This window comes from Suncus etruscus, chromosome 10, assembly GCF_024139225.1.
Source record: "Suncus etruscus isolate mSunEtr1 chromosome 10, mSunEtr1.pri.cur, whole genome shotgun sequence".
Taxonomy (NCBI): Eukaryota; Metazoa; Chordata; class Mammalia; order Eulipotyphla; family Soricidae; genus Suncus; species Suncus etruscus.
The window spans coordinates 88,958,839-88,975,794 of NC_064857.1; the positions used below are offsets into that span (position 1 = coordinate 88,958,839).

A 16,956-nucleotide genomic window follows, 5' to 3' on the forward strand; every position below is an offset into this window, starting at 1 on the left:
CAACTATAAATTTAAATAAATTTCTATATCAAATAAGTTATAGTAAGCACAAAGAAATAATTTATCTTCCATTGAGAAATTTAAGATCAGACAATTGGATTATGCTACTCACCATGTTCTTCAAAAGTTCAGAAGCTTCCTTTACATTGTTGTTCTTTAAATTATTAAAGACCAAATCTAGGCCTATTCTAGTCAATTCCTCAAGCTCTTGAGCAGAATGATTGCTAATCCTGAAGAAAGTTTGTGCCTCTGGTATTTTGTTGGTTAAAATGGCATTGGCAATAACTTCCTAAGGATGAAAAACATTCATCTAAGTTCCCTTTTATTGCCCTTGGGGGGGGGCGGGGCACATTTAGAAGTACTCAGGGGTTACTCCTAGCTCTGCACTAAGATATCAATCCTGGTGGGCTCAGGAAACTGTATGTGATGTCAGGGATCAAACACAGGTTAGGTGTAAGGCAAGTACCTTACCCATTATATTATCTCCCTGGCCCTTTTTATTGCCTTATTATGATTAACAACTGGGACTCAACCATTTACTGAGCTTTTATTAAAAGGGACTTTGATTAAAACTGCTATTCGACTTCGGCTTCTGCATAGGGGATACAAAGGTGACTGAACATTATTATTAGACTTATTATTAGACTTGAGCATTGCATAATTTCCATTCTTTAAGAGCTTTCACGCTAGTGAAGAATACAAAATACTATTTGTAGTATTGTATGATAAGATCTGTGAGTCAGGAAACCATAAGTAGTGGAGAAGAGGATTCAGAAAATGAGCATCTAACTAAGAAGCACAGCAATTAAGAAAAGGTTTTGGAGTAGATGATCAATGAAGCAAAAATGTTAAAGACTAGCTTTTTAAAAATATACCATATTTTCCAGTGTACAAGACGACTTTTTAACCCATGAGAAACTTGTTAAAAGTTGGGGGTCATCCTGGGGCCGGGAAGGTGGCGCTAGAAGTAAGGTGTCTGTCTGCCTTGCAAGCACTAGAGTAGGACGGACAGCGGTTCAATCCCCCATTGTCCCATATGGTCCCCCAAAGCCAGGGGCGATTTCTGAGCGCATAGCCAGGAGCAACCCCTGAGCGTCAAACAGGTGTGGCCCAAAAACCAAAAACCAAAAAAAGTTGGGGGTCATCTTATATGTAGTATACAGCATGCTGAAACTTATTCCAGCTTCAGGGATGAGTGATCTGCTGCTCTCTTACCGCCACATCCCATCCCGCTGCCGGGTGTCATCACTGGTATGTGGCTTTCCAGTGCTCAGCCTTCTGTTCAGTTTTTAGAGGAGGCACTCTGCCTCTCTCTAGCTGTCCTATTAATCACTGCACTCCAGCCAGCTGCTCTTGGAGGAGCCCTCTCTCCCTGCTCTTAATGTAGATCACTGTTTTATATTTACATGTTTGATGATAAATAGCCTTATGTTTATAAGTGACAGTTTTCCAGCTAAGTACATGCATGACATAATCATTTGAATTAAAATTTCCATATTAAAATAAAATCTTATGTTTTTCAATTTCCATTTGGTATGTATTAAAAGAGAGGTAGTCCTATATGGCAAATATAGCCCAAAACTTATATTTTAACAGGAAAAGTAGGGGGAAATATATGCCAGAAAATACAGTCTGTGTATTATTTTTGTTTATTTTTGGGGCTACACCTAGCAATGCTCAGGAGCTACTCCCTTTTCTGCTCTCAAGAACCACTGTTGGCAGGCTCAGGGGACCATATGGGATGCTGAGGATTGGATCTAGGTAGGCTCAGCACAAAACAAGTGCTATCACTCACCTCCTTATATGTATTTTTTTATATATTAAAAAGAGTATGTCAATCTATCATGAAAAGAGGACTACTGTTCAAAGAGGTTAATATTAATGTGCAGAGGCATAAAGGCAAGAAATCAAACCAAGTCTCCAAGGACCTCTAAATTACCCAAAAATTCTGGAGAGAGTTGCAGATGAGACTTAAATAAAAAGCAGAGCATCAGGGGCCAGAGTGATAGCACAATAGTAGGGCATTTGCCTTGCTCATGCATGACCGACCAGGGACAGACTCAGTTCAATTCCAGGCAATCATATGGCCCCCCAAAGCCTGCCAGGAGTGATTTCTGAGCGAGTGTCGCCAGGTGTGACCAAAAAGAAAAACAAAACAAAACAAAATAAAACAGAAAAACAGAGGGTCTATCATTGAGGGCCTTGTGTGTATAACACAAATACTGAAACTTATGCAGAACCATTGAAGGACCTTAAAAGCAAGAGACAATGCAATTAGATACATATTTTAGGATAAATATTCAGGAGATAATGTAGAGAATGGGCTGAAAGGACTAAAACGCATGATAATCAGGTTTTGGAAGGTTACTATAAAAATTCAAATTAGAAGCTGGAGCGACAGCACAATATTAGGGTGTTTGCCTTGCATGCCGCTGACCCAGGATGGACCTCTGTTCGATTCCCAGCATCCCATATAGTCCCCCAAGCCAGGAGCAATATCTGAGCGCAGAACCAGGAATAACCCCTGAGCATCACCAGGTGTGGCCCAAAAACCAAAATAAATAAATGAAAAATAAAAATTCAAATGAGAAGATTAAAATGTTAAGCCAAAGGGGGTTCGGAAAGTGGTGATTGAGTGGTGTTGGAATAACGAATGGTTGAAACTGTCACTAACACTATGATAAATCACTAATCTCAGAAGAAAAACGAGCACACTAAAACTCACGGGTACACCTGTGTTCAGGCTGAAAACTTTGGAGTGCCCTTGGAGAGGATGTGCTGAGCTCCCACCTTGCATAAGTCCTGGCAGCTGCACCCACACCCCACTGCCACTGCCACCATGCAAATGGCCCAACATAACTGCTTCACAATTAATCTCTGTAAATGTGACAAACCAACAAAAAATTCTAGTTACACCACTTTTGGGAGGTAGGCATTGCTCCTCACCTCCTACAAATTGGAAGCCCCAACAGTTGTCATCCCATATCCCACAACCACTGCCATGTAAGCAAAGGTAAAGCTTCACAGTTTCACCACTAATCTCAGAAGAAAATGCAAGTCAAGCCAAGTTGCTAAAACTTATTAGCCCAGATCCTGAAATTCCTGGTGTGATACCTCCAAATTTCACAATACTGACAGTTTAGTAGAAACAAACCAAATTAGATGAAAACTAAAGCCTGTCGACAAGAATATGAAATTGTGTAGAATTCACAGTCTAAAAGCTAACACCCTGGCCAAAAATTCTGAATCAAAAGTATGCAAATTCTAAATTCAGTTTCTATTATTTTCTCAGAGCCCCTGAATTTGTAAAACAATTTAAAAAAGTGTTAGTTATTCATTTTACCTCAGTGCTGAGTTTCTCCCACATATTGCTCTCCTTTATTGTCAAGACATTTTCATTTACATCATACTCATTTGCAGCATCTGTCAGCTTCCAAGGAAACTTTATCATAAAGGTTCGAAGTTCATTAACATATTTGGACAAAATGTCCACTCCTTTCTGTAGGTGTTCATCCAACTCTATGTAAAACATTATTGTGCCAATTTAATATTGTGTGGGGAGAAATAGAAAATCATCAGCTGACACAAAGAATTCCAGAAATGCCAAAATTCAACAGCAGTGCTTTTCAATTCCAAATGATATAATTTTTTAGATCTTAAATTTAAGAACCTACTGGTGTTCTGGTGAATACCAGAACAGAAACTGAAACCAGGCAAAACATGTACTTCTTGTGCTCTCCTCAGCCCAAATAACAATCTTTAAGATTTTACTAACTTATATTATTTTTCTATTAGCATTGTGATTTTAAAATAATCATTTTCTTGGATTGATCTTGAGTATTGCCAGAATGAACCCATGAGCACAGAACAAGCAGTATCCCCTGAACACTACTGGGTATGCCTATGTTTCCCTCAAAATAATAATTATCTCTTGCTTCATACTGATTAGTTGTGAACTTTGAGCTTTCTGTCTAGGTATTTCTGACAATTTTCTCAGTACCAGAACCTGTTTCACTCACTCAGTAACACACTGACTTTGCTCAATTCTAGTAAAGGGATTTACACTGGCTTAAATTCTCTCAAACATTAGGCTACTTAGGATTCAAGTGGTCACCCAAGTTGGTGCTGAGAGTCAAAGACCACCTCTGATAATGCAAGGTGCAAAAGGGAGTTAATTTGGCTAGCCAAGGTCCAAGTCTCCTCCAATTAAGGGAGTCTTGACAAGGACTCAGAGTTAAATCTTTAACAGTTTACATAAGGCTTTTTTTTTTTTTTTTTTTGTCTTTGGTTCACACCCGGTGACGCTCAGGGGTTACTCCTGGCTATGTGCTCAGAAGTCGCTCCTGGCTTGGGGGACCATATGGGATGCCGGGGGTTCAAACCGTGGTTCGTCCTAGGCTAGCGCTGGCAAGGCAGACACCTTACCTCTAGCACCACCATGCCAGGCCCCTTACATAAGGCTTTACAGGCTTCAACAACTCAAGCATTTCATTGGTTAATACAACAATGCAAGCATTTCAGCCACTTGAACAGAAATCACATCATGCTTAGGGCTGATGTCCCAACTTACTGCTGACTCAACTTTGTATCAGGGGTCCTTATCTGGTGGATTTGAACCTACCTAGTTCCTCCTTTAAGCTGAACAGGAGGGTCTTGCCCTTTATAGGTGAGTACATTTTGTGGTTTTATCTTTGGACTAACACCCTATGCCTATGGGAAAGTTCTATAGAGAGTGGAAAAATATTTTACAGTGGCTTTACTGGGGGCTTGGGACCACCTTGGTCCTAGGCCCAGGGGCTTTGGTTCTCACAGGCTCATTTTTATATCTGTCTTATCACAGAAAAACTACAGCTGCCTTCTTCCTCAATACTTTTTTATTGTGGTGTTGGCTTTTTGTTTATTTGGAGGGGGCTACATCGGGTGGTGCTCAAGACTCATCAAGGATCATTCCTGATGTGCTCAGGGACCAAACCCAGATCAACCGTATAAAGGCGGGGCCGGAGAGATAGCATGAAGGTAGGGTGTTTGCCTTGCAAGCAGAAGGATGGTGGTTCGAATCCTGGCATCCCATATGGTCCCCTGAGCCTACTAGGAGCAATTTCTGGGCATAGAGCCAGGAGGAACCCCTGAGCGCTGCTGTGTGTGACCCAAAAACCAAAAACAAAACAAAACAAACAAAAGAAAACGTATACAGGCAATTGCCCTCTCTGCTGTACTATCTCTATATAACCCCCTCACTGACCACCCCACCACCCCCCTCCAGCAACTGTTGCTATTCTTACCTTTGTTGTGAACAAAAAGTTCCCTTATTTGTTTGTTAAGGAAAGACAGTGTAAGATTAAGCAATTGCTCAGAAAAGTGTTTGCTCTGGGTTTCAGAATCACTTTCTCTAATTGATGAGCAAAGTAAATCCAATGCTGGTGTCAGATCTTGCACATCTGAGAAAGAAGCAAAGAAATTAGCATAAAGAATACCTCAATTAGGGCCAGAGAGATAGCATGGAGGTAAGGCGTTTGCCTTTCATGCAGGAGGTCATCGGTTCGAATCCCGGCGCCCCATATGGTCCCCTGTGCCTGCCAGGAGCAATTTCTGAGCCTGGAGCCAGGAATAACCCCTGAGCACTGCCAGGTGTGACCCAAAAACCAAAAAAAAAAAAAGAATACCTCAATTAAAAAATAAGAATTCCCCAATATAATTAACATCCAAAAGTACTATTTGCAATATTTCTGAACAAGTCTTTATTTGAAAATAAGCTTTATTTTCAGAAAGCTCACAAATCATTTATGAATCTTATTATAGTCAAGTGATTCTGTTTAATGTTTAATGCCAATTATATTTTTGGTTATTACTAGCAACTATGGGTTTCTTCTTTGACCACCTACAGTATCTTCAATGTTGTACCTGGGGAGGAGGGGGATGATAGCACAGTGGGGAGGGCACTTGCCTTGCATGAATCTGACCCAGATTTAATTCCCAGCTGTCCCTATGATTCCCCAGCCCTGCCAGGAGTTCATTCCTGAGCTCAAGCCAGGAGTCAGCCCTGACTGACTGAGTACCACTGGAAGAAAGAGAAGAAGGAAGGGAGGGAGGGAAGGAGGGAGGAGGGAAGGAGGGAGGAAGGAAGGAGGAAGGAAGGAAGGAAGGAAGGAAGGAAGGAAGGAAGGAAGGAAGGAAGGAAGGAAGGAAGGAAGGAAGGAAGGAAGGAAGGAAGGAAGGAAGGAAGGAAGGAAGGAAGGAAGGAAGGAAGGAAGGAAGGAAGGAAGGGAAAAGTAGCAGTTTGGTAAAGTAAATTTTAGAAAATCCCACATAATCAAATATTTTGCCACCCTAAGTAGTTAACAAGTAGGGACCAAGGAGACAGTACATTGGGTAGGGTGTTTGTCTTGCAAACAGGAGACCTGAGAGTGATTCCTGATCGAAGAGCAAGGAGTTATCCCTGAGCACAGGTAGGTGTTGTCCCAAAACAAAGGGGAAAAAAGGAAGAAGAAGAAAAGTAGAAAAATACAACAAAAGTAGAACAAAGAAAGCAAGAACAGAAAGAACAAATTGGCCTGATATGTGTAGTGTGGCAATCCTTGTCTGGGAAAATCTATCTTGTTAAGATTATTTTGGCTTTGAGTGGGCCAAGACAGAGCTTTACAAATATCTTTACACTGGTAAAGTTCCCAGTCCCCAGACTGGACAGAATTGAGGTTATGCAATGGTGTCTGAATGGACCTACAGTTGCTTTCTCCTGACAATCATACCAAAAAACATATCCCTGATGCTGTGTTTCCAACTTTGCAGTGTGTGTGTGTGAGTGTGTGTGTGTGTGAAGATTTGCTGTTGCTCCATTTGCCTCAGTTCCTAGAACTGTGTGTGTGTGTGTGTGTGTGTGTGTGTGTGTGTGTGTGTGTGTGTGTGTGTGTGTGTGAAAATTTGCTGTTGCTCCATTTGCCTCAGTTCCTAGAACTGGCCTAGGCATCCCTGCTATATCAGCATGCTGAGCAAGATAGTCGTTCTATGCCTCTATCAACCAAATTCCTACAATTGGCCACACTATTTCATTTCTAGGACAAGTTTAAATTATTTTATGTACATTTTATTAACTAAGTAACTGGCTCAGAATATCTCATGGTTGATCCAAAATACATATATTTATCTTTTTTATGTGACTGACTTAAAATTTTCTATATGCAATTTATTTTCTCTCCCAAATTGGGTACATGTCTCCAGCTTGACCCCTCCCAAGACTAACGAGGCTATGGAAAGCAGTTCTATGCCTGAAATAGCCCAAATTAAAAAATGTCTCCTAAGAATGCTAGGCCTCTCTTTTTAGGTCTTCACTGTGTTAGTCTGACCATTGTGCACTCTTTAACAAACTTTGTTCTGCCTAAATTGTCTTTTCACTATCTTGGTAAATTCATCTAATACCCCACTGCTTGCATTCAGCAAGGTCTAAGTTTGATCACCTCCACCTAACCCTTTAAGGGGCACCACTTTGCAGCGCTCAGAGAACCATGTGGTGCTAAGAACCAAATCGCAGATACCTGACTACAAAGCATAAACTTCAGACCTTTGAGTTATCTTCCTAGCCCCTCTCTACTATTTTCTGTACATACAATGTATGGTTATGTGTGTCCATTGTATGTTTCCCAACTGTGCATCTCAACTGTTCTCCCACACAAATATGTAAGAGTTTTCTTAAAAAATGAATATGTTGAGGCCATAATTCTTTTTTTTTTTATTTTGGGGTCACACCCATTTGGTGCTCAGGGGTTATTCCTGGCTAAGCGCTCAGAAATTGCCCCTGGCTTGGGGGGACCATATGGGACACCGGGGGATCGAACCGTGATCCTGATCCTTGGCTAGCACTTGCAAGGCAGACACCTTACCTCTAGCGCCACCTCGCCGGCCCCGAGGCCATAATTCTACCACAAAACCAGACCCCTACACTCCTAAGTGTTGCAGCTTGTTGTACAACCCTATGTTAGCTATATAACTTTTCCATCTTAAGTTGTTTTCTTGTCAGTAAGGCCCCTCTTTTCTACGTAGCTATTCCTGTCAGAGAACCCATAAAATATAAAAAAAAAAATCTCATGCAGATATTTGGATGGTTAGTAAATATATAAAAAGTGCTCATCATTATTTGTTATTAGTCAAAACAATAATGAGATATCTCACAACAGTGAGAACAGCCATTATCAAAAATTCAAAATAGGGTTGGAATGATAATTCAGAAGATAGGGCATTTGCCTTGCATACAGTTCACCATAATTGATCCCTTGAACTACATATGGTTCCCTATAGCTGGCCAAGAAAAATCTCTCAGTGCATGTCCAGAAGTAAGCCTTGGACACCATCAGGTATGCAACTCCCTCTCTCAAAATACAAAATCACCAGTAATATTAAAAAATAAGGTGAGAGGCAGACAGGCAGGCCGGGTCGGGGCTGAAAAAAAAATTAGATGAGAAAAGAACCCTCGTACACTGTTGATGAGAATGTCAACTGATTCAACCCCTATGAAAAGCAATATATTGAACTTTCTCAAGGGAAAAAAGAACTCCCATACAATCTATCTCTACCACTTTCTAGTATCTACCTCCAAAACACAAAATAATAAATTGAAAAGATATATGAAAACTTATGGTCATTAATACCCATAATATGAAAACAACAGTCAAGTTATGAAAATAACCAATGTTCAATTAAAGATAAATGTACCTGGGCCAGGGTCCGGGCGGTGGCGCTAAAGGTAAGGTGCCTGCCTTGCCTGCGCTAGCCTTGGACGGACCGCGGTTCGATCCCCCGGCATCCCATATGGTCCCCCAAGCCAGGAGCAACTTCTGAGCACATAGCCAGGAGTAACCCCTGTGCATTACCGGGTGTGGCCCAAAAACCAAAAAAAAAAAAAAATGTACCTGGGCCAGAGTGATAGCCCAGTAGGTAGGATGCTTGCCTTACACACAGGGACCCAAGTTCAATCTCCAGCATGCAATATGGTCCCCTGAGCTTGCCAGTGTTACACCCCACATAAGGAAACACGCACCAGACGTGGCTTTTGTCTTCCTGGTGCAGTGTCTAATTTTCCTCCCAAGAATTATCTGCCAAAAGCCTGTTCAGAGAAGTCAATTATTGACCCTTTGCGTGGATTATTGGCTATATAATTCGGACACGGCTGTGACATTACATTTTCTCTTTATTTGAATTTTGTCTCTTTTGCCACTACAGAAATTTGGCTTTAGCTTTTCTACACTCACAAAGAAATTTTAGTACCAAAGCAAGCTGTTAAAAGTTCCCTGCTGGCTTAGCATATTTGCAACTTAAAGTCCAGCCAGCTCTCTCTTTCTGTCAGCCTTCTCACTTCCAAAGGCCAAGTCAAAACATAACATCTTCAAGACAATGGTCTTCTCTCCCTGCTTTTGAGCTTCAAAGCAGAATGATTTCTGTCTTGGGAACTCTCCCTGTCACTTTGAATACCTGCTTGAAAACAGGTTTGGTCAGTGTAGAATTAGATTATTTCACTAGGTATAATTATTGTATCCCTTTCTTTAGTGTTATTTTTCTGTTTCTATTACCAGATCATAGGAAGTGGGTTTTAGCCCCTAGCTAGAATACTATTTCCCTCAGGTTAAGCATATTTGTTATCAGGAGTAAACCAGGATTCCTGCTATCCCTTAATTTACATCAGTAATAACACCTAGGGCCAGAAACTTCTTTGATATGTAAGAATTTTGTCTTCCTTTTATCCTTTAACTGAAACCTATTCTATTCTAAGCAACTAAATACCCTAAGCTATGTGTATTTGTTCTGAAATCAAACAATGTACATTGCATTCTTTTCATGTTACTACTGCCTCTTTCTCCCTTTATATACTCCCTTGCCTAAGATTAAAATTTGTCTCACTCTTGCCAGAGATGTGTTGATCCCACACATACTGTGTGTGGTATCATTATTTAATATTTCATATTCGTCCACTTCATGTTCCCACTTATTCCCAGTGAGAGTTTATCTGACCCACTAAGGTTTTGCTTAGGGATGCAAACATGTCCGCAGCATGCCAGGAATAATTTCTGAGCACAATCTGAAGTAACTTCTGAGTGCTGCTGGATGTGGCCCAAAAACCAAGGGAAAAAAAAGATAAATAGCTCAATATGCAGATATATATCTGCATATTATATTTATATATGCTATATATATTTATAAATATGCTAATGTATTTATATATATGATATATATATTTTTATATATGTAAGATGTTAAGAAATGAAGGAATTATACAATTTGCAGGTACATGGATAGAAGTACAGGGTATCATGTTGAGTAAAGTCCGTCAAAAGAAAATTCCAAAATAATTTATCTCATTTGGGATATGATATGGGAATGACAAATGGCCAAATATAGGAAAGAAGTGTAAAAGAGAAATCTTTAGGACAGTGGTAGGTGAGGTTCTAAAACAAAATAAGCATAAACATTATTGTAAATCCTAATACCTAAAAAATGTATTTTAAAATTTCTCATATAGAGTTTTGCTAAATAAGCAAGAAATTAGAAACATTTTGAAAATGACTTAAAAAGGAGTGGCATATAAATGAAGACATCTATATTCTACTTACTTCTTAAATATAAATGGGATGGAAACTGATCAAACTGATCAAGTATAGAAGATTTTGAAGATGGATTTAAAAGATTTTCCTTGCTCTTCAAAAAGAAATCCACTGTGTCTAGCTGACGATTTTCTATTCCAGCCTGAAATGGGAGAAGGAAAAAACTTACAATCTGAAGAAAATAAAAATTCAATACATAAATTCTCCATCCATCTCACCATCCATCACCATCCACGACCCATAATTAATCTGTTTTTCTACATACTGGCACGCAATGTGGATTTGAACCCTGGACCAATAATACAACAATCATGGTGAGATTCTTGTTCATGTGTTTGATTTTGGCTCTATTCGGCTGGAGTGAGACCAAAACTTCAGGCCACGTGGCAGCCTTTCTGAATATGGGCAGTGGAGGGAAGGTGAAAGCTTGGAAAACCCCCATCCAAGGCCCAGGACTGTGATTTTTCTGCAAAAAGTCCTTTTTCCAAGAACCTCAGCCTCCTCAGAGACTTTGGAGAGCCCTGATTGGAAAAGGACCAGGAAGAAAAAGCTTCTCTAATCGGACTAATTTCTGATTATGATCTTCAGCCTGAACTTGAATTTCCACGTTGTAAGTTTTGGACTTTCAGCGTAGATGCCCTTACTTGCTTTGAACACCTAGAGGCGGCCCCAGCAGCAAAACGCTATACTTCCAAATACCGTCCAGCGGGGCGAAGAAGTTGCAGCAGGCGGTGGATCACTCAGCAAAAAGCACCAGACTGCTCCCTCCCTGATCTGATAGCAGAGAAGCAGGGCACATGTCTGAGGCTGCAGCAGCAGCGGGGACGGGGGAAGCAGGGTGCCCTACCTGCCAGAAGTGCCAGGCAAATGGAATGGTGCAAGGGGACCCAGACCCGGAACAGCTGCGGGGCCCAGGAAGTAAAGCCATGTGTTGAGTGGCCTGGGAGAAGCCCAATGTCTAGAGTGGTCCTCAAAATATGGCCCGCGGGCCACATATTGTATTTGTATCTGTTTTGTTTCTTCATTGCAAATAAGATATATGCAGTGTGCATAAGAATTCGTTCATGGGCCCGGAGAGATAGCACAGCAGCGTTTGCCTTGCAAGCAGCCGATCCAGGACCAAAGATGGTTGGTTCGAATCCCGGTGTCCCATATGGTCCCCCGTGCCTGCCAGGAGCTGTTTCTGAGCAGACAGCCAGGAGTAACCCCTGAGCACTGCCGGGTGTGACCCAAACCACCCCCCCCAAAAAGAATTCGTTCCTAAGTTTTGTTTTTACTATAGTCAGACCCTCCAATGGTCTGAGGGACAGTTAACTGGCCCGCTGTTTAAAAAGTTTGAGGACCCCTGATCGGTATTAGGTGATGGGATAAACTGGGAAAGCCTACAGACTTTTCACATTTGGACAACTTGGTGTTGGTGATGGGATTTAAAAAATTGAGAGAAAACAGCAAAGCCCAACTGAGAAATTTGATTTAAAACCACCTGCATCAGGCCCGGGTGTGGCCCAAAAACAAAAACAAAACAAAACAAAAAAAACCCACCTGCTTTGTTTCAGGTATATCTCCTGACCTAAGTCATTTTCTTGCTGATTTAAATGTGCTTTATAGTTTTCCGTAATGTTTCCAACTGCATAATGTTTTACTGTGTATTTTAATGTAGTAGCCTGTTTTCAAAATGTATTTTCTGTATAAATGTTCTTGTAAGTGTGTTTAAGGAAAAGTTTAATGAAAAAGAACAGGAAGTTCCACGGGGAAAAATGCTTGGTTAAATAGCCTTAAGAAGAATAGGAACAAGGAAGTTCCAGGATAGTGCTTGGTAAATAAGCATTAAGAAAATTTAAAGTTACAGGTGTATTTTGCATTCTTCCTGGGTAACCTTTCCTGATGGTAAGACCTGCCCATTTCTGGGAAGGGTCTTTGGTAAGTAACAAAAGGATTGCCTCAGGGGCAGGAAGGGGTTTAAGGAAATCGATGGAAGGTTTCAGCAACAGAGAAGGGTGCTGGCAGGATGAACAGTTAGGAGAGACAAGGTTGAATGCAGGGCTGATTAAGGATTCAGCATAAAAGGTTATGATAGAAGCCACACCTATTGGCTAGGGCCCTGAATAAAGCTTCAAATCTCCTGAAACCTGGCAATCTCTGGGTCATTTCCCCGCCACTATTCTGAATCTGCAGACCTGGCCAGCTGGAGGAGATTGCGGCGTGTGGATCTGGCTGGCAGAGAAAGGCCTTTATTCCTCCACCTCACCATCATCCACCTCCATCCTGGACTGTATAGTTAATGTTATTCAACACCTGGGTTAAATTGGGGATTTTGACGATGACTATGCAATCCAGAGCAAATCTCCATAACATTTATAAACATCCATCTCTGCTTCAGTAGAAACATAAGTTAGATTTAAAAACCTTTCCAACAGGGGCTGGAGAGATAGCACAGCAGTGTTTGCCTTGCAAGCAGCCGACCCAGGACCTAAGATGATTGGTTCAAATCCCGGTGTCCCATATGGTCATCCCTGCCTTCCAGGGGCTATTTCTGAGCAGATAGCCAGGAGTAACCCCTGAGCACTGCCAGGTGTGGCCCCAAAACAAAACAAAACAAAAAAAACCTTTCCAACAGACATACCAAACTCCTATATAAAGATGACACTAAATCCCACGACAATTATCTCTCTCAATGTCAATGAACTAAATGCACCAATTAAAAGACACAGAGTGGGGCCCGGAGAGATAGCACAGCGGTGTTTGCCTTGCAAGCAGCCGATCCAGGACCTAAGGTGGTTGGTTCGAATCCCGGTGTCCCATATGGTCCCCCGTACCTGCCAGGAGCTATTTCTGAGCAGACAACCAGGAGTAACCCCTGAGTATCACCGGGTGTGGCCCAAAAACCAAAAAAAAAAAAAAAAAAAGAAAGAAACAGAGTGGCAAAATGGATCAAAAAGCTGAATCCAACATTCTGCTGCCTATAAGAAACACATCTGAACAGTCAGAACAAACATAGACCCAATATCAAAGGTTGGAGGACAATCATCCACGCAAACAACTCCCTTAAAAAAGCTGGAGTGGCCATGTTAATATCAGATAACACAAACTTTAGACTTAGATAAGTTATAAGGAACAAAGATGGACATTTAGTAATAATCAAGGGATATGTACAACAGGAAGAAATTTCAGGGCCGGGAAGGTGGCACTAGAGGTAAGCTAGCCTTGCAAGCACTAGCTGTAGGATGGACCGCAGTTTGATCCCCCGGCATCCCATATGGTCCCCCAAGCCAGGGGCGATTTCTGAGCGCATAGCCAGGAGTAACCCCTGAGCATCAAACAGTGTGGCCCAAAAACCTAAATAAATAAATAAATAAATTATAAACTACTTAAATGAAAATGCAAAAGCAGGTTGATACTAGGTTAATTGAAAGGGAGATTAAAAAGGCCTTTTTTGGGTTTTTTTTTTGGGGGGGGCCATACTCCTGGCTCTAGGCTCAGAAATCACTCCTGTCTCGGGCAACCATATGCCAGGGATTGAACCTGAGTCAATCCTGGGTCAGCTGCAGGCAAGGCAAACACCCTACCACTCGGGCCCCAAAGACTTGCCTTTCTAATTAGACATCTTGAGAAATATTCCTATATAAAACACTTAAAAATAAGATTCATAAAATTTATGTGCTTAGGGGCCAGAGCTATAGTGCAATGGTAGGGTGTTTGCCTTTCACATGGCTGATCCAGGACAGACCTGGATCAATCCCCGGCACCCCATATGGTCCCAAGTCAGGAGCAATTTCTGAGCACAAAACCAGAAGTAACCCTGAGCATCATTGGGTGTGGCCCAAAAACCAAAACAAACAAAAAAAATGTGCTTATATCTCTAAATGGTCATGAGGTTCTAACTTAGAATCTGATCCCCTCTCCATTTTACAAATAGTCAAGGACAATGGAGCCTGAGAATTAGTCTACAGAACTAAGCTTATTTACTATGGTAAAAGACAAGGAGGAAATTGGCAGGAAGGTATGAGGGAAGGTGCGAAAGGGTGATATATAGGTTGAGAGGGAAAACAAACTGGTACAATGTGTGCTGTTGGAATACTGTATGTGCCAACTTCTATCATTAATAGTATTGTAAACCAAGATGCCTAAAATAAAAAAATAAATTTTGGTTTTTTTGGGCCAAAGCTAACGGCACTCAGGGGTTACTTCTGGCTCTGTGCCTCTCCTGGCTATGTGCTCAAAACTCGCTCCTGGCTTAGGGAACTATATGGGATGCCTAGGATGGAGCCCGCTTCTATCCTGGGTCAGTTGTGTGCAAGGCAAATGCCCTACTGCTGTGCTACCACTCCTGCCCCCCCAAGATAAAAAAAATTTAAATAGCAATAAATGCTAGTAATTAAAAAATAAGTAAATGTTCAGTTGAATGCATAAGTACTCAATTGAAAGAAAGTTAAAAATATATTTGGGGGGGCCGGAGAGATAGCATGGAGGTAGGGTGCTTGCCTTGCATTCAGAAGGACAGTGGTTCAAATCCTAGCATTCCCTATGGTCCCCTCTGCCTGCCAGGAGCGATTTCTGAGCGTAGAGCCAGCAGTAACCCCTGAGTGCTGCTGGGTGTGAACCAAAAAACAAATATATATATTTATTTCTGAATTATAAAATCTAGGGAGCCAACTGCTAATCTGTAATTCTAAATCCCCTGCTGATGCTGGTCTTGAAATCACATGCTGAAAACATATAGACCAAAGTTTTGAATGTTAACAGAACATTTGACCAAGCATATTCAGGTGAGATGTTTGCAGAAATTACATATAAAGTAGAAAAGAGGATTAAACTAGTCTATGGATGAGAATTAATTTCTTACCTACATGGCAGAAAGGTAGGAAATTTTGGTTTACTACTATCACTGAAATCATACTTATGCACTCATTTGCATGTGAAAGAAAATCAAGGCCATATACTATGCAATTCTATTTAATTTTTGAATGGTGTGAAATTATACCCCTAAGACATATCGTTTTTTTATGTGTAAAATAAAAATTTTATTTTATTTTATTTTTGTTTTTGGGCCACATGCAGTGATGCTCAGGGGTTACTCCTGGTTATGCACTCAGAAATCACTCCAGGCGGGGATCCGAATCGAGGTCCGTCCTGGATCAGCTGTGTGAAAGGCTGCCACTGCGCTATTGCTCCGGCCCCTAAAAAAAATTGTTAACTACCCAATCTGGAACCATTTGTACAGTGGGCTTGCTATAAAGAAATTTGCGGGCCCGGAGAGATAGCACAGCGGCATTTGCCTTGCAAGCAGCCGATCCAGAACCAAAGGTAGTTGGCTCGAATCCCGATGTCCCATATGGTCCCCCGTGCCTGCCAGGAGCTATTTCTGAGCAGACAGCCAGGAGTAACCCCTGAGCAATGCCGGGTGTGGCCCAAAAACCAAAAACCAAAAAAAAAAAAAAAAAAAAAAAAAAAAGAAATTTGCTTTGCATATGATAGACCCAGGTGTCATCCCCAGCACCCTTTATGGTCCCCTCCACAACCAGGAGTGATACCTGAGCACAGAGCCAGAAGCAAGCCCAAAAGCACACCCGCATATGGCCAAACACAACAACAAATCAAAACAAAAACTACCAAACCCATCTCATAGGATGTTCTAATACAAAATTCGATGATACACATAAATTTTTGTTTGTTTGTTTGTTTTTTTGTTTTTGGGCCACACCCGGCATTGCTCAGGGGTTACTCCTGGCTGTCTGCTCAGAAATAGCTCCTGGCAGGCACAGGGGACCATATGGGACACCGGGATTCGAACCAACCACCTTTGGTCCTGGATCGGCTGCTTGCATGGCAAAAACCGCTGTGCTATCTCTCCGGGCCCAATACACATAAAATATTTGAAGTGCTGCATGAATTCAGGTTATGTTTTTATACAGTACAGCTGGATCAGAATAAAAACAGAATGTACATAAAAAAGATGACTGAGACAATGGTGGATGAGAATAGACACTAGTGAAGAGTGTGGTACAAGAATGCTGTATGAATAAACATCAATTTTTGACAGTATTGAAAATCACTGTACTGGGGCCGGTGAGATAGCATGAGGTAGGGCATTTGCCTTGCATGCAGAAGGATGGTGGTTCAAATCCTGGCATCCTATATGGTCCCCCAAGCCTGCCAGGAGCAATTTCTTTTTTTTTTTTTCTTTCTTTCTTTTTTTCTTACCAGGAGCAATCTCTGAGTGTTGAACCAGAAGTAATTCTGAGCGCTGTCAGGTGTGACCCAAAAACAAAAAATAGAAAAGAAAATCGGGGGCCGGGCGGTGGCGCTCGAGGTAAGGTGCCTGCCTTACCTGCGCTAGCCTAGGAGACGGACCGCGGTTCGATCCCCCGGC

General features: G+C 41.5%; 1 protein-coding gene across 1 annotated transcript in view; it reads right to left on the reverse strand.

Moving 5' to 3' along the window:
- SPG11 (SPG11 vesicle trafficking associated, spatacsin) overlaps positions 1–16,956 on the reverse strand; it is a 96,518-nt gene that overhangs the window by 58,381 nt on the left and 21,181 nt on the right. Inside the window, exons 8-11 of the mRNA XM_049782525.1 lie at positions 10,596–10,728; positions 5,283–5,438; positions 3,344–3,519; positions 113–289 (exon numbers count right to left, since the gene is read on the reverse strand). Of these exons, the coding sequence (XP_049638482.1) occupies positions 113–289; positions 3,344–3,519; positions 5,283–5,438; positions 10,596–10,728 (642 nt within the window). The remainder of the gene's footprint in view (positions 1–112; positions 290–3,343; positions 3,520–5,282; positions 5,439–10,595; positions 10,729–16,956) is intronic.